At 33.2% G+C, this 27,167-nt stretch overlaps 4 protein-coding genes and 1 long non-coding RNA gene across 11 annotated transcripts; 1 reads left to right on the plus strand and 4 right to left on the minus strand.

Moving 5' to 3' along the window:
* LOC109349814 lies at positions 6,278-7,877 on the minus strand. The gene is made up of 2 exons (XR_002108038.1): positions 6,774-7,877; positions 6,278-6,649 (listed from the first exon to the last, which is right to left on the minus strand). It is a non-coding gene; the product is annotated as an uncharacterized LOC109349814 (long non-coding RNA).
* LOC109349813 (transmembrane protein 234 homolog) lies at positions 8,255-8,886 on the minus strand. Its single transcript, XM_019590808.1, has one exon. It carries the CDS (start codon positions 8,844-8,846, stop codon positions 8,436-8,438), a length of 411 nt encoding a protein of 136 aa, XP_019446353.1. The 5' UTR covers positions 8,847-8,886; the 3' UTR covers positions 8,255-8,435.
* On the plus strand, positions 10,349-16,896 carry LOC109349812 (casein kinase 1-like protein 3). Of its 7 annotated transcripts, none has more exons than XR_002108036.1 (17): positions 10,349-10,557; positions 10,657-10,697; positions 10,848-10,917; positions 11,317-11,465; positions 11,661-11,756; positions 11,872-11,942; positions 12,037-12,098; positions 12,177-12,240; positions 12,338-12,422; positions 12,500-12,626; positions 13,152-13,234; positions 13,370-13,427; positions 13,770-13,882; positions 14,021-14,213; positions 14,309-14,345; positions 15,471-15,731; positions 16,513-16,896. XR_002108036.1 is itself a non-coding variant. In XM_019590805.1 (15 exons), exons 1-14 carry the CDS (start codon positions 10,482-10,484, stop codon positions 14,198-14,200), a joined length of 1,275 nt encoding a protein of 424 aa, XP_019446350.1. In that variant the 5' UTR covers positions 10,349-10,481; the 3' UTR covers positions 14,201-14,228; positions 14,309-15,169. The 7 variants fall into 7 exon arrangements, 4 of the variants coding, with proteins under 4 accessions (XP_019446350.1, XP_019446349.1, XP_019446348.1 ...); XR_002108035.1 differs by having other exon boundaries at positions 14,021-14,208; XR_002108037.1 differs by having other exon boundaries at positions 14,021-14,184.
* On the minus strand, positions 18,742-19,511 carry LOC109350794. Its single transcript, XM_019592100.1, has one exon. It carries the CDS (start codon positions 19,493-19,495, stop codon positions 18,893-18,895), a length of 603 nt encoding a protein of 200 aa, XP_019447645.1. The 5' UTR covers positions 19,496-19,511; the 3' UTR covers positions 18,742-18,892.
* On the minus strand, positions 22,576-26,471 carry LOC109349819 (probable RNA methyltransferase At5g51130). Its single transcript, XM_019590812.1, has 8 exons — positions 26,138-26,471; positions 25,713-25,827; positions 25,163-25,210; positions 24,381-24,654; positions 23,846-23,933; positions 23,328-23,393; positions 22,818-22,886; positions 22,576-22,672 (listed from the first exon to the last, which is right to left on the minus strand). The coding sequence occupies exons 1-8, from the start codon at positions 26,255-26,257 to the stop codon at positions 22,583-22,585; spliced, it is 870 nt and encodes a 289-aa protein (XP_019446357.1). The 5' UTR covers positions 26,258-26,471; the 3' UTR covers positions 22,576-22,582.

A 27,167-nucleotide genomic window follows, 5' to 3' on the forward strand; every position in this document is an offset into this window, starting at 1 on the left:
CGTGTAAAAACTTGAGCATACATTAGACTTCCTACTATATATGTATAAGGAATCTTTTGCATCTCTTAGCTTTCAATGTCATTTTTAGGGCATTTGTTCGAGACTAACCTTGTCTCCCTTAGCTATAGGGGTATCCTCTGGTTTACTATCTTTCCTGCCAAATCTATTAGGACTTTATCTATATAGCTTTCTTGTGACAACCTTAGGATACCTTGAGAGAAATCTTTTAGTATCTGACTACCTAATACAAAAGAAGCTTCCCCAAGATCTTTCATTTCGAAATTATTAGTTAGAAATATCTTGGTCTCATGCAATAGTCTCAAATCACTGCTCGCAAGCAGTATATCATTGACAAATAATACTCAGAATATAACTTTGCTCTCACTGAACTCGTGGTACACACAATCATCAACTTTATTTGCCTCAAAACCATACGAGGTAATAATTTGATGAAACTTGTGATTCTATTAACGAGAAGCTTGTTTAAGGCCATAGATGGATTTCTTTAATTTGCATACCATTGACTTTAAGCTAGCTGACACAAAGTTTTCTGGTTGCACCATATAGATCATTTCCTTAAGGTCACCATTTAGAAACGCAGTCTTAACATCCATCTGATGTAGCTCTAAATCAAAATGAGCTACTAGTGCCAATATTATTCTAAAAGAATCATTCGAAGATCTAGAGAAGATTTCTTTATAATCAATGTCTTCTTTATGAGTGAAGCCTTTAGCTACTAGACGGGCTTTATATCTGTCAATATTACCCTTTGAATCCCTCTTGGTTTTAAATATCCATTTGGAACCAATAAGTTTCACACCTTCAGGTAATTCGACAAGATCCCAAACGTCATTACCAAGCATAAACTTCATCTCATCTTTCATAGCACTGATCCACTTTTAGAGTTAGAACTTTTCATGTATTGACAGAAGTTCAATATATCATCTTCTGTTAACTCAATAACATCCTCATGTTCTTCAAGAAATACAATATAATCATCAAGCATTGCACTTCTCCTCTCTCTAGTGGATCTCCTTAAGGGAGAACCTCATTGTTATCGTGTTCTGAATTATTTTCAGGGACAATATTCTGAATATTATTTCCTATTACCTAATTTATTCCTTGAATAGTAATAGACACAAGAACTTGTTTACCATTAGTGATAGGTTCTTCCTCAAAGACAACATTCTTTATATTCTCTTCCTTCCAAAATCAACTTCATCAAGAAATCATGCATTTCTCGTCTAAAAAAAGAGTCTTGAAGTGGGATCATAAAATTTATAGCCCTGAGAGCGTTCAACATAACCAATAAAATAGCAGCTATATGTTCTTGAGTCCAGTTTTTTTTCATGCAGCTTATAAGGTCGAGCCTCAGTTGGACAACCCCAAATGTGCAAGTGTTTTATGTTTAGTCTTTTATTAGTCTAAATCTCTTATGAGGTTTTGTTAACTGTTTTACTTGGAACCATATTAAGGATGTAAGTTGTGGTCTTTAAAGCTTTCCTCCAAAGAGACTCTAGCAAGGAAGAATGACTAATCATACTTCTCACCATATCCTTAAGAGTTCGGTTTAATCGCTCAACAACACCCTTCATGATAGGTTTGCCTAACATAGTGTATTGCAGAACAATTGCACATTCTATGAGGAAAAAACATAAATAACCCTTTCACAATATCCTTGTTGTTCTTTCTTATCTTATTCTGAGAGGTCATAGCTAAGTGAGCACTTTCAGTCTTATCTCTCTACAGTCTCTCTTCCTCTTGCACATAGTCTATCTGAGTGTTATAACTCACTTTCAATTGCCCAAAGTGTGATGAAGTGAGAGCAAAACCAAATGCATGAGCAAGTCATCACCAAGCTCGAACTTAAGTGACTTGAGTTTTGATGCGAGATTAGACATCTCCATAATGTACTCCATTATGTTCCATTTGTCTTTATACTTAGGCAAAAGGCTACTCGTCTCCGCCTTTTCATTTCTCGCAAACAACTGTTCGATTTTTCAAGGAACTTCATTGCACTTTCACCCTCAGATATAGATCCCCGAAACGCATTTGGAATAGAGCGTTTCATGATCATCGGGCACATTCGGTTAGAGCATTCCTATTTCTCAATTTTAGCCTCATCGAGGTTTTTCACAGTAGCAATGGATTTCTCCACACGAAGTGATAGATCCAAATCCATACAGCCGAGAATAATTTTTACAGCTTCCTTCCAGACCTTAAAGTTTTTCCCATTCAGCAATGGGATGTTCTTAATTTGAGTAAAAATATTTGCAAGACTAGTAAAAGAACAAAACAAATTGCACAATTCTTGCAATTAAACTCATATTCAACTTCCATACTTAAATTAAAATGATAATGGGGCACATCACGAGTTACCTAGTACAACATTAATATTCAGTTTTTGGACAAAATATTAACTTGAAAGTGGTACACTCAATATAGTAATCAAATATTGATAATCAATCCTCTCAAACAATAAGTTTTTCTTTGGACATACTTACTATTCGCATGGAAAGCCATTTGATTATCACATATTTATTGCTACAAGTATGTTTGTAATTTGGGCCAAATAATAATCTTCCTTTGGACCGATCATTATTCACATAAAATTGGCTTGATATTTCATATCATTCACTATCGATACTCTTGTTTGTGGTCAAACATTGATCATAATGCATGTCAAATAATAAAGTCTTCTTTGGACTGATTTATTATTCACATATACAAATTTATAATAATCATATATTTATCATTACACGTGTGTATATAATCCGGCCAAATAATAATCTTCCATTGAACCGAATAATACTCGTATGGATACATATAAGCACTAGCATTTAACATTTATTTCAAACAATTCACAGAAAAGATGTCACATTGCCGACTTCTTGTTTAAAAGGTTCACTTAAAATGTCAAACAATTTTATTTTCCAAACTAAAAAACCATTTAGTTGAGTTTGATTCAACATTTAATCCAAAATATATTATTTATATCTGCAATAAATATATATTCATTATAGCCTATTGGTAGCATTGCATCATTCTCATCACAAAGACTTCATTTCAAATTGAAGCAATGGTCCTTTTGAATTTTCCATAAAAGAAAATATTACCATTTTATACATGATTAATCATGTTTGGGAAAACTGTCCAAACAAAAACAATGTTTCAACAATAACATCTACTTAATAATGCTATTAGCCACCAACCAATGCAATAAACCATAAGTGTTGAAACCATTTAAACAAATAAGTCATGTAATAAATATAAAACAAGACATATTCATATAATAGACTCATCACAAGATACATAGCACAACATCAATTTATAGTCTTTGAACAGAGAAATTAATTTGTAAGTGGTACTCTCAACGTAATGATCAAATATTAACAATTAGTTGTGTCAAACAATAACCTTTCTTTGGACCGACTATTATTCACATGGAAAAAAAACTTTATAATTATTACATATTTATCATCACAAGTATGTTATTATTTGGCCAATAGAGATTACTTTGACAACATATTGCATCAATTAATTCAAAATAATTACCACACAAAAAGAAAACAATATGGGTCCATTATAAAAAAAAATTATGATCTTGGAATTAAAACCTTCAAATTTGATATCTTTTATGATTAACAAATTTAATCCCATAATATAATTTCAAATCAAAAAAGATATATTACTTATATATCAACACATAAAAATGGATACAATCTTAATCAAATACAAAGTAGATCCGGAGTAAAAAGCATAAAAAGATATACGCAAATCAATATCATAAATTTTAAATCGAATATGATCATTCCCAACTTTAAAACATCAAGAACATATCTTATATATATATATTTGGTCAATTATTTCATACATATATATATATATGCACTTCCAAAATACAATATATACACAATATATATTAATTACAAGCATTAAGCTTAAACATAATATATATATAACTTAACTTCAATCCTTATTTATGTGTCTTAAAACAAGGTGAATCACATATTTATTGCTCATGATGGCATATACATGTTTTATGTAATAATCATATTCAAAAGGAATTGAAAACAATATGTACAATATTTAAAAATCTCAAATATACATGAGCATATTTGATCAAACTATGATTATATATATATAACATATATGCATATATTCAGATTGCATAATACCTCAATGTATAAGAATAAAGTCAATGTCTAACATTTAGACATTAGTGCACATATAATATACATATTACATAAGAGGATCATAAAATTTAATATAATGTTCATACACATATCTGAATATATACTTCAACGCATGTTGCAATGATTCATAATACAAATTACTCATAATTCACATTAGTGGAAGCGAATAAAAGTTATCCTTGTTATTCCTAAATACCCAATTTTCATAACAAATAATGGAAGTATAAAAATTCCCAAATTAAAAAAAATAGGGTTCATAAAAAATTGGGGGAAAACATCTTTAATGGAGAACCATAAAATTCAGAACTTAAAGTTCTGATACCACTTGTTAGATATTTCCTGATGATTGATGAAATATCAATTATAGGATCTTGATATCATGATTCTCACACGTAATATAAAACAAAAATATAAAGTCATACATAGATCTCTAAATTCATGTTCTCTGATCTACTCCTTTGATATACTTTTTGAGAGAGTTTTGGTATGATGGTCTTCCTCAACCAAATCCTTAATTCCTTTTAGGACCTTCGTTTTCTCTCTTATGGGGAGAAGTGAAAACTATTTGCGATTTGGTGTATTGAGGACCATAACCATTCCCTATGTGTTAACTTATAGGGTTCCCATTATCCCCTATTGGTCAATCATTTAAGTATTAACTCATTAAACACATCCGTTATCAGTTTCAGAAGTCTTATAGGTTATCATTAATTAGATCATATGTTTTATAACCACCGAAATAAATAGTCAATATAATTGTATTAAATATATGATGTCCACCTTAATTAGAAATTATAAATTTCTAACACATACCAAAATTCATTGGTCTTACTTCCACATCAATTAGGAATGATTCCCAACAATGAGAACATCAATTACTCTTTCTTTCTTGTCCTTATTTTTTCCACTTTGTGAACTATATGGAAAATGTGATGATGAGCCGATTAAATAGTATTAAACTTTGGCGCAGGTAGGAGCAGTAGATCCTTGGTGCTCGAGTGGAGGGCTTCAATCTAATGGTATCTTAGGGAGTATAGGAGGAAAAACCGAATTGGGCTACTCTCTTTAGAGAGTCCAGTACTGGAAAGTAAAAGGACACATGATTTTATTATTTTTCTAATTTAAAATTAAGAAAAGTCTGATCCTTTAAATATTTATAAGTGACACATGTTGAAATCTGGAGCTAATACTGGACTCTCCAGTAAGAGGAGCTTAGCCCTGAAAAACTCTCAGATAAATTGGTGATTGTAAATGCCAAGAGCTCCAAGATTTATGTCCTTGGAAGGAATATGACAATCTAGTGGCAGAGGCAACATGGTTTCATTTTCGGACATGTATATGTCCCTTTTAATTGCTTCAATATGGTGGTCTATTATAGCATTTGTTGCAAGAGGGAGTATCCCTTGTTCTATGTATCTTACGCTTATCAGAAACAAAACAAAAATCTTCATACTAATAAATAATAATAATATTTTTTATATGTAAATACATTGCACTTACTTTTTTCATTAAATAATTTATCTAATTAGTAAAAGAATTTATAGAAGTATTTAACAGAGCTCTCTAGAAAGAAAATATGGAGTAGCAAAATAAAATGGAATAAAACAGTACAATATTTCAAAAAACTTGTACCTATCAGGAGCCAACTTATTCATGAAACCCGACATGGTTTCTATAGGCTCCCCGTTTTAAAAACAATAAATTCAGAATGACAAATCCTGGAAACACCTCAATATACTACAAGGCCAATTAAATTTATAATAATAATCAGAGTTAATCTTTAGAATATCATACTGCAACTATATAAAGAGGACGCCAAGAAATGATAAATCATTTAAGTTTGCAACTACATAGAACATCAAACAAAATAAGTTATTCATAGGAGTTATCATGGCCAAATTTGAAAAAAAAATGTTGGTAGTTTTGTTCATTTGTGCAGTTGTACCAACATCATGCTAGTGGTGGGTTCCAACTTTTACAAGAGCATGTACCTCACCTGGGGTGTTCAACATGCATCAATTCTGGGTGAAGACATTCATCTTGGGTAGGATGAAACATCAAGTCACATTTATGCTATAACATGCAGCAATTTAGATTTCAATAGACTGGTGTCTTTTGCCAAGACAGATTTTGCATCTACAAGAACTAATATAAAGTAGCATGTTTACATCATTTTTCAGTATGTTGCAATTAAATATTAGTATAAAAGAGTGACATTATAATATAACCCAATAAGAGTCAAGTGTAAAAACTAGTGCATCACATTAATATGTTCATGCAGTTGTTTAGATAAGGTTTGTAATCGAGCTATTAACTGGGAAATATGTTGTGTGCTGCCTTGGGATTTCAGGATCTGCAGATCAAACAAAAAAATATTTCTTATTTACGCTAATCAAGCTGGTACGGGTAATTCTCAGGAACAGTAACAGCCTACTATGTAAGTTCACTGGATCCTAAAAAGACAAATTACATGTAGGATAGAACAACCAATTCCATTAGACTTATACTAGTAAATTAAATGATAATGGTTCCGAAAATCTGTACAGGGGGAAATGAGACAGAGAGCAAGAATTTTACCTCTGGTTTGAGCCAACAGCTGATTTTCACAATTAAACCATTCACTGGAATCCCACAGAAATAGTTTAAGTTGATAAATTCTACCATGAGAAAGAATTAGACAATACCAAACCAATCCTATAATCTATTGCCTATAGCAGGCAGTATATGATGATGGTCTATGCCAATTTGTGTTTTTTGGAACTACGAAAACCAGGGCATTGCATATCCACACAAGCAAGGGATGAGGGTTTATACCAGCCTACGGAACGCAGACAACTGGGCAACTAGAGGTGGGCTTGTTATGACTGACTGGAGCGGTGCACTATTCAGTGCCAAACTTCATCATTTCAGAACAAGGGCTTGCAGGTGGAATGAAGCAGTCATCATTAACCAATGTGCCTCCAATGCCAGTGCAAATTGGTGGAGTTCTCCCATATACAAGAAGTTGAGTTATGCCCAAGCAGCCAAGCAGGACAGCTAAATTTGGTTAGAAAGAATTACATGATCTACGACTACTGCATAGATACCAAAAGATTCAATCGACAGATGCCTTCAGAATGATACAAAGCACAATTCTAAACATAACCAGCTGAACCATTTTCTAATTCTTGCTGTTAGTCCCAATGGTTTCCAACACAGTCCTGGTGCTTTCATTCTTATTGGTTTGTTCTTTGTACACTGAACTATCTTAATTATCAAACAATAAACTTTCATGAAACCACCGTGTTCCCATCTAAGTCGAGCATGGTATCGGTATGGGGTACAGAAATCTTCTGAAAGCTAAAGTACAGTACAGGTAAAACAAGATACATTAGATAGAGATATAAAATTAGAAACAGAGAAGTGGTTACTTATAAGAGAAATATAATTTTCATGATGTTGTCATAATAAATAAAAGAACTCATAATGTTTTACAAGATAAATACACCGCCAAGATAAATACACCGACTAATGGTGTGTTTGGTAACACCGCCAAGAAGCTTACAAGATAGTCAAGTAGCTTATTGGACCCAAAACTAAGCTACTTATTGGTGCTTAGTAAAGGGGCTTAAGCTACGAGCTTAAAAGCCTGTTATTTTGATATTTGATAAGCTACCTCTTATGACTTATAAGCTACGATCTATACAATTTTAGCCCTTTATAAGCTTTTCAACTAGCTTGTGAGTCTTTAGTTTTGATATGGGATCAAAACAAAAAAAGTTCTTCTATACAAAAAACCCTCGCTTATTTTGTTTTAGTACAAAAGATTTGATTGGCGATTTTCTAAGAATTGACTTAGGAAAATCCGAAACCAACTGGCGAGCCAGCTAGTTGGGCCAAACGAAGTGTAAGTACCATTACCAGGTAAATATCATACCAGCAGCAACCATTTCATAGTACCCAACTACCCATGCATAATAGATTCAATTTATAGGGAATAGATCATATCCTATCATTTATTAAGTTCTTAATGGCTCTACACAGTTAAGGTCCTTTCAAAATTGGTCAATCACTATTTAAAATTTAAATATTACAATCAACGAAATCTAAAAATACAAATAAAGTGAGCACAATCTTACATGGCGCATTGAAAATAGAGTAAGCATATCAAGTACTTGTTAATTTCTCCTATCAACACATTGATGAAAGCACATGAAATTCGAATCTCTGAACACTAACAAACCCAATCAAACAAAAAAACTAGGAGTTGATACAAAGAGTAACGCCACCGACGATGAGAGCGGTACCGATGAAAGCGCGAGGAAGGTGAGTTTTCTCGCCGAGGAGAACAGCAAAAAACGCGGTAGCGGCGAACGTAACCGCATTAGTGACGGGGACGGCGAGGGAGAGAGGCGCGTGGGAGAGAATCGCGAAGAAGGTGGCGGAGGCGGAGAGGTTAACGGCGAAAGGGATCGAGTATTGCCAGATCAAGAAGAGATTCAACCAGTTACGTAGAGAGATGAGGATTCGATTTTGGAGTGTTGAATTTGGGTGTGGCTTTGGTGAAGATTTGAGAGCTTCGTCCCATAGAGATGCACCACGGCGCATGATAGCATTTGTGGCGCCCCATACCACGCCTACCAATATCATTTTCTCTATGTCCCCAACCATCTCCTTCCTCCTCTCTGTACACTCTGTTGCATATTTGCTAATTGCTTAAGAATGCGGGTGTGACTATAACGGCATCGTTTTAGAAAAAGATTTTAATTTTAGTCTATTTTTTTACAATCTATAATTTTATTTTCATTATTTTTTATCATTTTTCAATGTTTGAAAAAAAGAGGTGTAGCATAAAAGGGTGGTTGTAGCTTGTTGAATCATTGTGGTTTCATTGCATGTTTCTAGCTAATTTCTACATTGCTCAATTATAAGTAGGGTATTTACTCACTTAGTTTGATTTGACCATAATTAGATTTAAATATTGTTGGGTTTATTGCATTTAGAGTAGGATAAATGACATGTATGAGATGACTTGACTCACTCTATATTCACTTATTTATTATGTTTGTGTATCTTCTATTCAATTGTTAATAAAATAATACATTTTTTTGTCGACATTATCATTAATTTTTAATTTTCCATGATATAACTATGGTTATCAATATATATACCTATGACATTTCATATGTTAAAGTATATATCTTTAATAATAAGAGATATTGAGAAACTTTATCTATTTAAAATGATGTGCATTATATTTAAACGAGTTTAGGGTGAAGTTATGATTCAAAAGGTTGACCCGATCAATATTTAGGGTCAAGTTAGCTCCAGGTTCAAGTTCAAAAAGAAAAACTTAACCAACATCTAAAGTCAGATAAACAATAAATCATATTCAACCCAACTTTTATTCGATCTCATTATTATGACAATAGTCATATGAAGTGAAATTAACAATATTTATTGCTTTAATTCTAGAACAATTTTCATAGTGTAGTGAATGTTTGATTCAATAATTTGAGTTGTTTAATCTTATATAATATTATAATTGATAGTTTGATTATACATTATAATATGAAAGTAGAGAGTAAGAACCTAATATATGAATAAGTCATTAATTCTTCTATATCATAATTGTTTCTAATGGCATACAAAAATTAATACATGTCATTTTATCTATAATCTGACTAATATATTATCTATATAACTTTTTAAAGTAAACATTTTCAAATCAAACAATTTTGATGACATCTTGTTGCCTTTACCACATCACATTAATTTACAAAAACATTAAAATATTCAATTAATAAATGATTATTAAATTCATTTCCAATTAAGAAACTGGTGCATTGAATATACACAATAAAATTCTTGTGAATATAAATAAAAAATACTTGTTCTTATCCAAATTTTGTTTCCTGTCACTTTCCAGTTTCCACCAACCAACTTACCAACCAATATTTCAAAATAAAAAAAACGTAAAGCTGTGATGAGGTAAGGTACAAATAGGATTGACCGTACCCTATAAAATCCCAGTCAACACATTTGAAACTTCAAGATTTAAGAAAGAAAGGTACACCTAAGCAGTCCTCGTGATCAAACAAATAATTCTTGTAAAAAGACATAAATACCCCCACCTCCTCGCTATATTTTGTCTATAAAGCCCTTTAAAAACATAAATACACTGTTTTATGGCTTTGCTCAAATTTCTCTCGTCTTCTCTGCTGAAAAACAAAACAGAGAAAGTTTAAACAAATAGTATATTCCTCAATCCTTATCCGTTTCGTTGCTTCTGGAACCTTCTAGAACATGGAACGCATCGTTGGCGGCAAGTTCAAGCTCGGCCGAAAGATCGGAAGTGGATCCTTCGGTGAAATTTACCTCGGTAACCTTTTCTCTTTCTCTCCGGTTATTGATTTAACAGTAACCGTTTATTGTAGTTTTTTCCGTTTGAAATTCTGATCGGTTTTCGGTGTTGTTGCAGCTACGCATATCGATACCTTTGAGATCGTCGCCGTCAAGATCGTAAGTCTCTCTATGCGAATTTTTGTGTTCAGTTGTGCATGAATTTAGCACGTGGTGTTTGGATGAGTTATAATTTAGCTTATTAATGCAATGAAATGGAGCTTGGAATTTTTTACGATATTGTGTTTGTTGTTGTTGTTGTTGTTGTAGGAGAACAGTAAAACAAAGCATCCACAATTGCTTTATGAGGCAAAGCTGTACAATATTCTTCAAGGAGGAAGTATGCATTTTTCATTATTAAGCTCTGTTTGTGTGTCTGTGCTGAGTGAATTGTGTTTGAGGTTTTAAATTGCGGTTGTTGACGCTGTTGGGTTACATTGTCATCACTGCGATATGTTAAGGTTTTAGGAGTTGCTAAAACCACCGTGTGACTGCAATTGTGACCGCCTCGGCCACATTGGTCCTCAATTGTCCAAACCATCAAGGTATTGGGAGTTTCTGCAATCGCTATTTAAAACCTTGGGGACAATTACAAGAAAATGGTTGGCAGAGATTACTAAAGCAATGTTGTGACCGCAAATTAGAACCTTATTGTGTGTTATATGTTGATGGAATGTGTTAGGAAGTTGGTGAGTTGTTAAATTTTTGGGGTTTTTAATGGTTGTGAATTGCGGTGCAGGTGGGATTCCGAGCATAAAATGGTTTGGTGTGGATGGGGAGGAAAATGTGCTTGTGATTGATTTGCTGGGGCCGAGTCTTGAGGATCTTTTTGTGTATTGTGGAAGGAAGTTCTCATTGAAGACAGTGTTAATGTTGGCTGATCAAATGGTAAGCTTGCATGGCTTTCATTTTTGAATATGAGTGCTTACACATATATTCTCCAAATTAGATGCTTATTTTTTGGTATCCTGATGAATTACCAGTGCTCTAATGTATGTTAATGCCATTTTTCCTGCTGCAAATTGTGCTTAGTTTATGGGTTCTCTGCATTTGATATTAACTCTTTGTTTATCTCTCTGACAGATCACTAGAATAGAATATGTGCATTCTAAAGGATATTTACATCGGGATATAAAGCCTGATAACTTTCTCATGGGACTTGGTCGGAAGGCCAACCAGGTAACTATCTTGTTATAGTTGTTTCCCTTTTTCAGAGTATAATGGGCTTGTACTCCCTTCAACTATTTATTTGAATTAAGGTTCTATATATGTGTGATTGCGCTATTCTTGTCAGGTTTACATAATTGATTATGGGCTTGCAAAACGATACCGGGACTCTGCAACCAATCGCCACATCCCCTACAGGTAATTCTATAGTATTCAATATACTCAGTTCATTCTTTTTTGTATATTGTAATCTTCCTTCATTAAAAAAAATTTCCTTTCGTTTTTTCGTCAGAGAGAACAAAAACTTGACTGGGACTGCACGCTATGCAAGTTGCAACACTCATCTTGGGATCGGTAAGGCAAAAGAAGTTATAAACTCTTTCAGCCCAAATAAATTTCAACTTATTTTTTCATTTGCTATATTATTTATAGAGCAAAGCCGGCGAGATGATTTGGAGTCACTAGGATATGTACTTCTGTACTTCCTGAGAGGAAGGTATGTCATTCTTATATTCCTGCTTTTCTTCTACAAGTTTTGTTTAATGTTTAGTGAAATGTCTAAATTATGAAATGTTCTAAATATTTTTGTTCAGCCTTCCTTGGCAAGGTCTAAAGGCTGCAACAAAGAAACAAAAGTATGATAAAATATGTGAGAAGAAATTGTCAACTCCTATTGAGGTAAGTGTTTGAGCATTTATCTATGCTTTGAAGGTTCTTATTTTTTAAATGAAAAATGTATTTGTTTTGTTTCATAGGTACTATGCAAATCTCATCCTGTTGAGTTTGCATCATACTTCCATTACTGCCACTCTTTGATGTTTGAACAACGACCTGATTATGGATTCTTGAAGCGCCTATTTAGGGACCTATTTGCTCGAGAAGGTATTGCTTTTCAAATGTATAGAATCAAATAAATTGCACAACCGTGTTGATATACTTTTCGAAAAGTATCTTTGGGAAAGGAAGTTTCTTTTATAATTAAAAGTTGGCATTCAACAAGATGTCTTATTTGGAGACCAAAGGGGGAAAATTTTCTGAAAGTAAAAATACAATAGAAAATGAGTCGCTTACTTCCTTAGATTCTTTAGAAGATACTCAGCTTATACAATATTCTATTCTTCCCTAATACAATATTGCAAGATATGTTAGGACTTGACATGATTCTGCAATCTTTGTAATTATAATCTATACATGTGCATGCTTACCATTGTTCACTAGACTAGTCTGGTCATGTTTCAACCAAGAAAAAATCGAGTATGTCGAAAGGGTCTTTTTTTTATTCACATTCTTGGTTATGGAAAAGCCATGCTCCATTTTGGTAAAGTTTTCAGTAGTTGTCTTTGTTTTCATCTCTACACTTAATTTAATTTTCCTCCCTTCCATTTCACCCTTCTTGACGCATGACAGGTTATGAATTTGATTTCGTTTTTGATTGGACCATTTTAAAGTACCAGCAGGCACAAAAGAATAGAGTTCAGCCTCTCATATCTGTAAGTATATTTGCTTTTGGTGCCATATCCTGCATCTAATATATACTTCTTTTCTATTTCGGTGCGGGGATATCAATGGTTTTGCAACTTGAACCTTTCATGCTTCTGACAGTTCTAAATTTTCTCATATCACAGCCAGTTCCTGGAGCACGTAACAGTCATGCAATGCCAATGGATGTTGACAACCATCAAGGTTGGTGTATCTTAAATAATTTGTCATTTTTATGTATAAGATGTCATTTCTAGGTATTGCCTATTAAGAAACTCACTTGTGTAAGATGCAAAACAAATTCATGAAAATGGTTGGTTGAATCTTTTATGTGTATCATTATTAATTTTAATTAAATTCGCTCAGAAACAACCTATTCACATGCGAGGGTAAGGCTGCTTACGTTTTTCTTCCCCAAACCCCACTAGTGGGAGCCCTGTGCACTATACTGCCCTTAGAAAGATAGATGAAGTAACATTTATTTTTTCGATTAAACAGATGTCTTATTCATTATTAAATAATAGGCCGGTCTTAATGCTTATTCAGGGCATGGCTCCGAGCGCATTAGATCAGACAATGCTACTGGTTCTGGTGTTAAAACTCAGTTTGCATCACCAGAAGTTAAAATTTGGAGTTCTGAAAATCCTCTTAACAAGAATGTAAGTGACCATAATTTTTTTACTTTTCTTCTTGTGGCTGTGATGCAACACCAAAGTCACATTTGTGTGGTGCACACTATTATGTATTAAATCGAATAGGTCTGTATTTAACAAGCATTATTTAATTTTTTGTTGCAGACTTTTGGGGAAGCAAATATGCCCTCTACTTCATATACTCCTGCTAGTACATCAAGATGGAACTCCTTGAGGCCTGGCCTGTCTACTGAAGCTTCTAACCCTGGACACGGGCAAGGCAGTAAAGTTGGCCCTTCAAGTAGCTGGATGGCATCTCTGCAAAACATGTCTTCTTCCAAGTGAATGTTATGGTAATGTTCTGGTTCATATTGTAATGTTGTTATCATTCTATTTTGATTTTTTTTATTTAATACTTAATCCTTGACCATCTGTATTCTGCTGTTTTTCCAGCTTATGAAGAAGATTCATGGTGTGCATATGTGAAGCTGTAAGTTATGGTGGTTTGCTTGCATCTTTTCCTTAAGTCAAGACTGTCTATTCATGGGGACTGAGAATGTGTTGCATGGTTGACAAATTGCATAGCATAGCTCCTATTTGGAGGTCATTTAGTGTTGCTTCTTTTCTAAGGTGACTACAAAAACTGTGTGGTATAGAATACAGACTACCCGGGCCTGGTCCATGTGCTGTACCTAAATTTAAAATCTAGAACATAGCAATATTGTATATTCAAGTTTTCATGTAACATTGCTGTATGAATGTAGCCTTGTTTCCTTTTTGTTACTTGATGGCAATTAATTGTGCCATATGATACATTGCGACACAGCCTGGTTTAAAGTTTTAAGCTGATTAACAATTATATGAATTGCAGATGTATTTAATTAGATATATTTGATCAGTTATTGATCGTATTTGATCCTCATTTATTTTTGCATGCTCATGTTTCCTGTCTAAATGATTTAGAACTGAATGGGGGTGGCTATTGAAAAATTGGTTTTTGAACATAATGATGTTTGGTCCATGTAGCTAATCCCGTGAGAGAAAACTATGGTTGTTGCTGTTTGTTTCTTGTCTAATAAGTAACAGTGAACTTACACTTCTATTGCCCATATATCATGTTAAGAAGCATCCATAAATGAAATTTCTTGGAATGTGGGAAATCTAAACTGAAACAGTTTCATATTCATCCATTATTTTCATTTCAACTTCTTTCCTCCTGATTATATCATTTGTCTCTCTTGATGGTAAGCTGCAATTTCTTGTTATTGACCAGTTTATCTAAATAATTATGATATAGAGGCAAACATTATAACTGAAAAGTCACTAAGCTAATGGTTTCGTAATAGATATCGGATTTAGTTCCTGGTGGCATCTGTTTTACAATTGCATGGTTAAATGCTGATCTGTTATTTAAGAAGGATGGGGTCATTTAATTATCCAGATTTGTATCTTATCATTTGGTCTAAACCTTGAAGTTGGTTGTTCTTTGAAAAAAATCATCAATATCCAGCCAATGCCAAATTTGTAATCTCCTGTTGGTGTTTATTTCATGTTTCTGTGGTAAACTAATAGAAAATGGAATGCTCAATTATCAGTCCATCTTTCAATTTTGCAGGACTTGTCCAAACAATATTGTCTGAAGGACGACATGGCAGAAAATTTCCATTTATATAGATGCCACTATCAACAGGAACATCCATCATTATGCTGCTAGTTCTGATGAATAATTCAGCATAACCACACAGCGGGTGAGGATACATTAAGGAAATATTGATACCAGTCTTCATTAGTCAATGTGAGTTCAGTAGTTATGTTAAAGCAGACATTGAATTAAAACAAGAGTTCCAGAGACAAGGGAAATCTCCAGATTTAACAGGTTATTTCTTTAACCTCAAGCATTTTGAAACTTGGAAGAAACATTAATGTTTGTATCTTTGAAGTTCCATGTTCTTGAATTTTCAGGGATAAATTTTGCGTGAAGAGGAAAGGTTTTCAGATTGGATTGCCATGTCTTGGAACTACTTGGGCTTGGGGACAAGCTTTAAATGAAAGCTGCTCGGCTTCGGAAGAACAGATCTCTTTTATTTATATAACTCCATCCATCATTTCTGTAAGGTTTCAAATATATTTTTTAGTTGATCGATGTGACTAGTTACCACGTTGGCTATTGCCTGCCTAACACAACGCCTTCCTAACACAACAAAGAAAATCTATAGGTGAAACTAATAAAGAAAGATTTAGATATCAAGTTAATAGGCGTGCCTTATGATAGTGCATTATGTTGTCTCTTGTTCCATATAGCAAATCCTACCTAGTGGGAATAACACTTTGTTGTTTGTTATTGTTGGATATGGTCTATTACCATTGTGTTGGGTGCTGGTTAAAGCAAACTATACAAAGACTAGAATCTGAAGGCAATTAATTTTCGGATCCTGAGCAAGGTTTGGTTTCATTGGTCTTAAATGAATTATCATAGTTCCTTTTATTGGTAGATGATACATTGGTTTGGATTATATTGTATTATTGGTAAGCAAGATTACCTTAAACTTCTATGAACCATCCACCTTTTCCATTTATTGAAGTCTAGCTCAGCCGAAATTCTTTTTTATATGATTATGTAATTAGTTTTGTATTCCATGTTTTGTGCTACTCTCCAGTTGGAGACTAATCATTGCCAGATAGAGTGCATTGATTTGGTGAATGAAAACTAAGTCCCTTTGGAGGCTTTGGCACACACTAGTCTACATACCCCAGGTATCAAATATTCCAAATTCTTGATCTCCATGTTTGGTGCAATTGACAAACAAAAATTATGTAGAAGGTTTAGAAGAATTGTGGAGAATGTGAAGATTCTTCCAAGGAATCCTACATTGCCATGAGGTGTGCATGCTTGCATATCTGTATACAAAATGCTGATGTACCAGATGCTCCCATAGGTGAGTGATGGAAATTGATCTTGAAGCACATGAAAGCAGTATCAATGAGCTACTTCCAGAATTGGATTAGGAGATTGCATTGCTGGGATAGTGTGGGCTGGTCTTCCCCTTCCCAATATAAATTTTTTCCTCATAAGGATTAGATGTCAAAGAGAATGATACAAGGATAAAGTTATTCTGATATGAAGGTTGTGAGTTCAAATCATAAAAATAATTTTTTAGCTTGGGAGAATAAAAATGCATACATTTACCGTGATTGAAGGGGAGACTTCATCCATTTTATAATGATTAGATGTCAAACATAGGCACATGTTCTTGGATGGGATCACATGCTCTAAATAGTGTCTCATTCTATATCTCAAGCCAATCACATATTGACACGTGAATAAAAGTAAAATTTTAAAAACAAAAATTAGCATTCTGATTATTTGTGATAGAGAGTAGGATACCGTTTGAGAAAAGTGATCTCTGTCCCTTATTCTTTGTGTCTTCAATTTTTCTCTCAGCTTTGGAGTTTCTATTTTTTTTTGGACAGACTTTTTCTTCCACCTTATTTATTCAGGAATAATTGTAGAGTTAAGCAGTGAAGTTTTTTTTATAAAAGTAATCACAAATTTCTTGTGGAGAAAATGACAACTTCATATTAAAAATAAATTTGGGCCCTCCTGAGCTATTCTCTGGATCCGGGCCTGATTATTGGGATTAGTTTATCATGACACAAGTGTCATTTATGTGGAAGTCTAACATGTCTTGGGAGAAGGATTTGTTGTTCCACCAATGACAATGAAGAAAAAATAGAAAAAGAATGAATTTACATGATATATTTTCATTGGTTTGAAACATGATTTTTGACATACTTTAAAATAGCATGGACAAGGATCACCTATCCCCAACCTGTTATATTCTCTATCTTTGACTAATCATATATTGTTACATGAATAAATGAAAAAATTTAAAACTAAAATGTAACAAAAATTAATATTTTGATTGGTTCACGACAATGATAAGATACTATTCGGGATAGATGGGGTACAACCATTGTCCTTATTTTATATGTTTTTGGAGGTTTCTAGTTAAATTGCTTTTAGGCCGTGTCTGCTCTAAGTAATGTTACACAATAGGAGACTTACCAATAGTTTATAGTTTAAATTCTTTTGCCACAATGATAAGGGTGGTAGCGCCTAGAGTTGTGGAGAAGGGTTACTTGTCCAGGTTGACCAATTTTAGGCTTGGGCAATTGCCGGTCAGGGTAAAAACACTCTAAGGTCAATGGACCAAAAAGTCTAATATCGAAGCTCAATGTTGAGCTTATTTTTACATTTGAACGGTCAAATTTTGTGGCCTACCTTGGTTCAGAGCTTGACTCATCCTAGTTCAAGACCTATATGTATGGTCATAGTCTTCTGGGCATGCTGAGGGAATGAGATCTTCTTCAATATTGAAATATGAGCTAAAAATTTACATGTTTTTAATACAAAAAATAATTATAAATATGGACCCTTAATTTTTTTGTCATGTGTTTACCATTGGAGATGATCTCCACTCACTTACGAGAATGGGTAAGGGTGGTGGTGAGGGTGATAGTAATGTTGGTGATAACATTTGGGGTTGGCTAAGACAATGGATGTGGATGTGGTGGTGGTGACAACATTAACACCATAAGAGTTGAGAAAAAAGTGGGGATACAAGTATCCTATTTGTTTTCAACTCAACTCTCTTCAAAGGTCACAATATTACACTACACGATCGTGAAGTTATAAACAACATGAAAAAGGTTAATTACAGGTTCCTAGTGAGATTAGAAGAGTCTTTTTCTTTGAAGAAACAAATCTCACTTCTTTGTGTTCAATGAAAGAAATGGATAAATCTCAAGTATGGACCAAGGAATAACTACGTGCACTAAGAAACAGAAAGAATCAAAAGGAAACTCTCAAAAGAGTAACAAAAGGGAAACTAAAGAAAAATTCTCAATGTAATATTTTGATAGAAATAGAAGAACATAATGAAGAAAAGACACATGTAACATTTCAACAACAAGAAAAACATAAAGAACTGGTTTATTCTCTTCAAGTTGAAGAAGAACTAAAACTCTTTTCCTCATTCAAGCACTTAAGTAGAACTGGTTTATTCTCTTCAAGTGTCTGAGAACTCTAACTACTTCAGCCAGCACAATCCCTGGTTCAGTACTATCAACTCCAACCATAGCAGCCAACTCCTCAATTTTCTTCTTTTCTTTTCCACCATGCAGCATCAATTCATTCAAACTCACTTCTTCATCATCACATTCATCACCAACACCTCCCTCACTACAAGAATCTGTCTCAGATTTATCAAAACCATGTTTCTCATAACATGCATCAGAATAACCACATGCAGCTTCACATGGTGCAAAGGAATGATAATAGCTTTTATTAGCCCTTGCATTATTTTGCTCATTGAACTCCATGGTTGAGAACATGGGGTAGAAAGTGTGAAGTTCTGAAGAGAAGAAGGTCATGGAAGTGTTTTGCTCTTGTTCTTTCTTTTTGGCATCCATTGTTGATGATATTGAGGAGTGAGGAGAACCATATATAATGAAAGAGGAAGGTACAAAGGTGTTTGATATATGAGGAATGTGATGAAGTGCCATAATCATGAACGTTATCAAATTCAGGTCAAATGAAGAAAACGTATAAAGTAAAAGTAAAAAGGTAATTATGACCATAATTCAATTGGACCCTGGTTTTAGAAATTTGAGTGAAGCATCATTTTTTTTGGTGGGGGTTACAATGGCCCCATCTTGGTACACACTACTGTTTTGTTTTCTCATACAATCTCTTGTTTGAACACCCAAAATATATGCACCAATGATACCTCACTTGCCTTGTTTTTATTATAATTTTACATATGAACATAATGATCCTAGTCTAAAAAGGTGTGTGTTTGGTAACACAATTATAAGCAGAAACAAGTTTATTTGATCATAAATTGGGAGCTAGCCTTTTTTGATCAAAGGGGTTCTTTTAAAAAGCCTGCTTGTATGCCCTAATTTATAAGTCAATTATAGTCACTCATGGCTATGAATCAGAAATTTTTAAGTTATTTACACTCATCATAAAATTTATCAGGTATATTTTCATTTCAATCAACTAGTTTATCTTTCATGAGCTTTCAATTTCAGCATTTTTAGCCTTCATCTAGCTTTTCAACCGGTTATGCCAAATAGAGCCAATAGTAAAATATATTTCCTATATTTGACTTATGATTTTGTAGAATATATATATGTTACATTGGGACCTGCAAGAAAGCGGTGGTGAATTAGGGACAAGAATTCTATTTCCCAATATATTCATGCTAAATTGCATAGAATAATGTGAAAATATTAATTTATATTATTATAATATATATTTTTATTTAAGTTAAAAAATTTAATTAAACAGGAATACTGAGTGAGACGGAAATGGAGACAAGTGATCCCTTTCCGGTGAATTAGATCCTCAAATGTGAAAAAGGTTTTACTTATCTTGATGATTAAACTTTTACTACCATTTTCCTTTGTTAGTAGTTACAACTAACAAATTATAATGAGCAACCGTGATCCAAACGAGCGTTTCTCTTTTCTCTACTACACAAATGCACAATTTCACACATTATTTTTTTAATTTAGAGTGAGATTACCTATTAAATTAAAAAAGTCCCTCAAGTAATAGAGAAGACAGAGGAGTGAGAGCACATTTGTTGTCTGTCCCAGATAGGTATGTCATTTTCTGTGTCTGTTTGGGATTGATTGAAAAATATATTGAAGTTAAAAATTTAATAATTATATATTTTTTTGACCAATCATAAACAATAACACGTGAAATGATATATTTTTTGTGACAGAAGATTTCCACATAAGTCTCATAGCACGTGAGGAGCAAAGATACAAGAATTTTTAACAAACAGACACAACACAATCAAGTGCATGAACTGTGACCGGGTATATAAGTTCAGAGGTAAAGGTTCCGGGACATGATTTTTGGAACTAGCAAGCACACAAAACCATGTCAACCCCTTTAAACATATGAATGTAACGGATAAATAGAAGTTTAAGGTCGTGATTTTTTAATAATGATTTTGTTATTCATTCTCACAAAAAACTTTAACTCATAATTATGAAATGTTTCACGTTTCAAGGTTGATTTTGGATTTTTAAGTTTCTTAAACATTACCCTAAGGCAATATAGATAGCAAAACACTTTCACTAAAACTCTGTAAAAGTCATTTAGTACAAAAAAATTTATTGTACCAAATTCAATCTCATATTATCCTATGAAATATGAGTATATCATATCAATTAAAAAATATGTTTAAATTTTAAACCATAATTACTTTTATTGTTTTTACTTCATTATCATTGAAAAATATATGAGATAGGATTTTTTTGGTACTACCAATGTATTCCTCACGTTTTGTGATGTGTGATTGTCTCTCTCATTAATTCACTCCTATAATAGAATTTTTAATCTTTTGGTCATCCTAAAGATCTAGTGAGATCGCACACTACTAAATGAATACTTTATTAATATATGAGATAAAATTTGGGATAACAATCATCTATTTTCATACAATTGTCTACTTTTTAGGCTGAATAGAACCCATGGACATTATAAAGTGGGGACAGGAAAAGTAATTTTCATTAATTAATTATTACTTGAGGACTGAACTGAAAAAGGGTTGCTTAAAGCAGGGTGATGAATGGAAATCAAAACTGTCCTTTCTGGTTTCTATTCACCCTTAGCAATTATTCCTCCCCAAATGATGCTAACATAGTAACAAGAAGGTGAAACATAACTTCAGATTAGTTTGAATATAATTGACACCACCAAATCACCTTAACAAATTCCTTACCTATAAGCAAGTCAACTTCTCAATCAAGGAAAATAAAAATAAAAATCAATCTGAAAACAAGTCAACTAAAAAAAGACTCCCCATTAAAACACTAAAAAAGTTCTTCTGAATCGAGAGCCAAACCCACTCACCCCTCTTATGTACATATTTTGGATAATATATTAATCTAGACCATTAAACGTGATTAATGGCTGAGATATTACACGCAAATCATGAATTTATATCAAAATTTGAACTAAATATATACACATTAGACTCTAATGCAAAAATCGCAATAGAGAAGCCTCTCCCTAAAGAAAAATGTTGTTACATTAAAGTAAAATTAAAATTAGAATAGACATGACACATTACATACAATTATCCGATTTTATTTAAGATAATGTTTGACATAAGCAAAAGTTTTTTTACACTTCTAGGAATTTCACATTAATTTGAGATTCTCAGGAAAAAAACCAGGAACCCCAAAAATATAAATTACAACAATACGAAATTATGAAGTTGATGGTGTTATATTCCTTAAAACAATTGGAAGGTTAGATTATTATGACAATGTCAATTTTTCATTTCATTCTCTAAAAAATATATTTTATATCAACCAAATATAACCAAACATCATAGAACATAATTGCAAGAATGTACAAAAAAATATTCGTTTTACCAAAAGCCACATGAAGCATTAATAATATTCCTTTTATCAAAATAGGAGAATCAAGTAGACATAGTACTAGCAAAAAGAAACAAAAGACATATTTTCAAATTTGCTTCAGTGCTGCTATTAGCCAAGGATGTAACCATGCACAAGAAGTCATAATCATGAAAAGTAGCTCCAACACAACAAAGCTTGCAGTCTATAAGTAATCAATTTCAAAATCTCAATATACAATGACACTACCATAGACTCTGCACCAGCTTTCGGCATGACTCATTTTCGAAAAACCAAAATCGGTCTATTGAAACCGGTCTTGCTCCCTGTCAACCCTGAAGTGATATCTTCTACTGTTCTAAATCCAATCTATGATAAGTTGAATAACAAATATCAGTCATTAGAATCTGAATAAAATTGTAACTAACAGGCAAATCAACAAGGACTCTAGTTATTAATTCAACAACAATTTAAATATGGAAGCTAGTAACCCAATGCAATATTCAATACAAACCTTGTCTAGCAGTATTTCCTGAAACTGTTCCGGACGAAACATGATGTTACGGTAGTTGGCAGCTGTTGTCTGCAAAATAATGGGGAGGGGGACACAGGAATGGTTTAATAGACCCTTTCTATTTTTTGGCAAGTGATATCTAGAAAGTGAGGATAAAAACATTAAAAAGCATAGATAAAACATTAGCAAATTTATTTACCAAAATATTATATTAGCAAATTGGTGATGCAGTAATTGTTCCACTAACAAGAAATCTAACTTTTCCCTTCTAGGGGTCCGTGATGCTCTCTACGAGATTTATCAGGAAATGATACCAAACCAACTTTCAGAAAGAACGTTCACGAAATGGTGCCGTCATGCAGAAAATTTTACAAAATGAATACTGCCAAGTTCATCCTGCAGGGTAAACTTACTAAGGTTCCCATGCTATGTAATGGTTTCTACTTCTAACTACAGATTGAATTTATTTATTTTTTATAGTCAAAGAAAATACGGAAAACTAAATTTTACCTCGGACACATGACGATTGCTTTCATATGACTTCCATGGCTGAGGTTCCAACACAAAAATGCCACCCTGCACAGAAGAAAGATTATGTTTGAACATATACAACAAAATTCATTTAGATAAAGGTTGCGATGTGCTTGGGTTGTTTACAAGAGGCCATGTGCACGATTAAATCAATCAAGTTCAGATGACGAATCCAAGCAGAAATAGAGAGAACGGAAAAATGCATTGGAATGAGGGAGTAGAGAGAGGGGGTTGAGAAAGAGAAGAAATCATGCATGATTGCCGATATAGAGAGAATATGAGAGGCTTGAAGGTTTCTTAGTTAGAAGAGATCATTACAACCATGGACAGAATTTCGATGCTTAACTCACTGTAAATGAGTAAAATCACTCCTCTCACTATGTATGTCTGCCCCAATATATGATGCCTTTCAAAAGAAAACGCATTCATATTTGGTGATTGACACTCCAAGCGGAAAAGGAAAAAAAACAGTATGATTAAAAAGAAATGATACTTACTGGTCGGAGCAGATTCCATATCTCTACAAATAGTGTAATTAAGCCGTCATCCCCCCAATTTAGATGTATCCATTTTGATACACTCAAACTGCATGGCAAAATATAATTTACTTTTACACAATAAGGACATTGAAAATAATTTAAAATAAAACTACTTAGTTTATAGTAGAAGGTGTAAGTCGAGAAGCAACACGTAAGAAAATTCTTTCTGCCTGCAGCATAGTAAAAACGAAGCAGATGTTTCTTGAAGTAAAGGGGACGTGCATAGAATTGCAAGTTCGATAAAATGTTGTCATTATAAAAATAATTAAAAAACAAAAAATATGAAGTCAAACCATTAGAGTAGCAATTGTCGTGTAAAAGTCAATATGAAAAAGAGGGGTCCGAAAGGAAATTTTTTGAAAGACGAATAATTATGAAAAGGACTTCTAGTATGCTACAATTTTAGACCAATTTATATCTCTTTACCCTAACAAGTTTTATCCCAAAAGAAATTATTTTATTCCATGAAACAGAAAGCGCAGCAGCAACTTACCAAACAATTGTATCATACTGCTTTCCTGGTGGGTGCCGACTCTGAACAAAATTTTCTCGTTTAAATGAAACTATGTTGATCAGATCACTTTGCTCCAAAGAAGAAGGTTCCTTTGAAATCTCTTTTGTATCTTCATTTGACGAAATAGTACCATTTTTCTCCAAGTTGTCTGCACTGTCCTGGTCCTTAAGTTTGGAGGTCTTCACAGGCTTATCCCCAGCAGATTTCGTCCTAACAGTTTTCCTCAGGTTCCAATAAGCATCCTCAACTCGATCTGGCAGATTGCCCAGAAAAACAAAACCAGTAAGGAATACATTAATACTACACAGTTAGGGAGTTCAAAATTTGAAGACTTCCTATCATCTGTTTGACAAACTATGAGTGATGATGTAAACTACTTCACTAATGCATAATGATTATCGAAAAATATCCACACGACTCCAGAACCAGAATTCAGAGCCTCTTCACAACCTCCTTTTTTCTCGAGAGTGCCAAAGACCACATCTTAATTAAAAAATAAATTTAATTTCTGAAATTAGTGTTTGTTCATGTACATTTATCAGCCTGTTGATGCTCCATACACAGTAAACAAGGATCTCTCACTAATTGCTTGAATGGGCCTATGTAAGCTGACACTGATAAGAATTGTAATGTTTCACTTTGAGCACAGGCATCAGAACTATGATACATTTAAGCCATAAAATAGAAGTGAACACAGAAAAAAGCTTAAACTTGAACAATACCCTTTCAGCCCCATAAATCAGAATTGGTAAGGATCTTACCAGAATCAATGTCGATTCCAAGAATGCTCCTGCACCCAAACTTCTGTGCTGTCGAGGGCAAAAGTTAGACCAGTATCATATAAATTCCATTTTAAAATGAAATTATTCACATAAAATGAACTTCTATAGCAGGTGGGGGAATAACAACAATGAACATGAAACGAAAATGGCCATTTCATTTGAAATATAGTCAGAGGCTTACAGCTTTACCCATTTGAAAGACGGTTCAATAAGTATGGGGCATTTGGAAGAGCATATAGAGAGCTTATCTGACCTTGTCTTATCATATAAGCTGTTTGGAAGAACTTACAAAGATAACGTATGACCTTGCTAAAAGCTCTGTTTAGCTTATTTCAATAAGCTTAATCAGAGAAGCTTACGAAGTGAGCTAAAAGGAGCTTACCGGGAGGTCAAAAGCTCTCATGCGATAAGCACTTAGTTAAGCTATTTACCCAAATGCGTCCTAAATCATGAACCTTCAGAGCTCCAACACAAATACCACAATTATTTGCTCAATAACTTGCATAAGGACAAATAAATAGATAATTACCAATTTGAATGGTGATTATCCCACTGTTGCAACCAATATCAAGACACTCTTTTCCTTCAAACCACTCTTTCCTGAACACTTTCATTCGAGGATCTTCATCAGTACCTTGACCAATCTGGAACATACATTAGTGTGTTGATATTACCTTATTTTATGTCCAAAACATAATATAATCAAAATCTTACAGAACTATTTTTTTTAACAAAAGGTACATTTTCCCCCCAGAAATAATAAAAAACAACATGCAGTATATGAAATTAACTAAATAAAAAAATGGGTAACGTTAAACTGAATAAAAAAACTAACCCAATGCTCTATGTAATAGAATCCTTAACTATATTTCAATATACATATGGGAATGATGTAGGGTTGTCAAAGTTTGAAACTTTAGAGTGGGAATGAAAAGAAAAGGGAAGAGAAAATACTCGATAGCCATAGTAACTCTTGTAGTTGCCGTATGGGAAAACTTGCTTCCGTTTTTTACTGTTGTTTTGTTCTTGCTTTTGTTTTTGGCTTTCAGCTTTGGATTTTTCTTTATTCTCCATATTCTTTTCCAAACTCAGTGTATAAAGAGAAATGTGGTTTCAAACAGAGGAATGGGGTTTTGATTGAAATGGTTCAAATAAGGAAGACGCGCGGTGGTGGTTGGGGCGGAGAAGTTGAAAAGCTCTGGCGGCGGCTCACGGCGGTGGGTGTGGAGAGCAGCTTGATGAGTATATAGGTTTTGTGTTTCCCTTCATAAGGTTATTAAGTTTTTTCTTAGTTTTTACTTTTTTTAATATTTTTTCATTTTATTTTTATAAACACGTTGACTTTATTTTCTCATTTTATTTATATTTCCTTCATTTTACTTTAACTTTTCATTTTTTATTTATATTTTTGCAATGACATTTATAGAAGGAGATTTTGGACAATTCAATTGACTTATAGGTTAGGATTTAATAATATGATGATGTAAGCACCAAATTGTGGTTCAACATATAGGTGGCAATTTGTTAACTGATGCATTTCTTACATTGAAATGAAAACATTCTTCCTTCATTTGTTAATGGAAGATTCTTATTTGTTAAAGAATTTCCTGTCTACAAGAATATTTAGGGTTATTTTTATGAGACAAAAAGGAGGATGGAAAAATTGTGTAATTTGTTGCTGGATAGCTGAGATTGAAGGAAAACTAAGTATTTCTTTTTGTTATTATTTAATAGAGCTTGTTTCAGATCAGTTAAAAGTTTTATATATTCAACTATTCTTTCTTCAATTAACATTATTAAAAGTCACACATTTAACAATGTTGCTCAGTTACTATTATTAAAGTCACACATTTATCAGTGTTACTCCAATGAGCATTATTAAAGTCATATATTCATATACATTTAACAACATTTGTTTCGGCATGCTTAAAAATCATATATTCAATACACTTGCTTGAGTGAGCAATTTAAAGTCATACATTAA

Source organism: Lupinus angustifolius, chromosome LG06 (assembly GCF_001865875.1).
Source record: "Lupinus angustifolius cultivar Tanjil chromosome LG06, LupAngTanjil_v1.0, whole genome shotgun sequence".
In the NCBI taxonomy this organism is placed as follows: domain Eukaryota; kingdom Viridiplantae; phylum Streptophyta; class Magnoliopsida; order Fabales; family Fabaceae; genus Lupinus; species Lupinus angustifolius.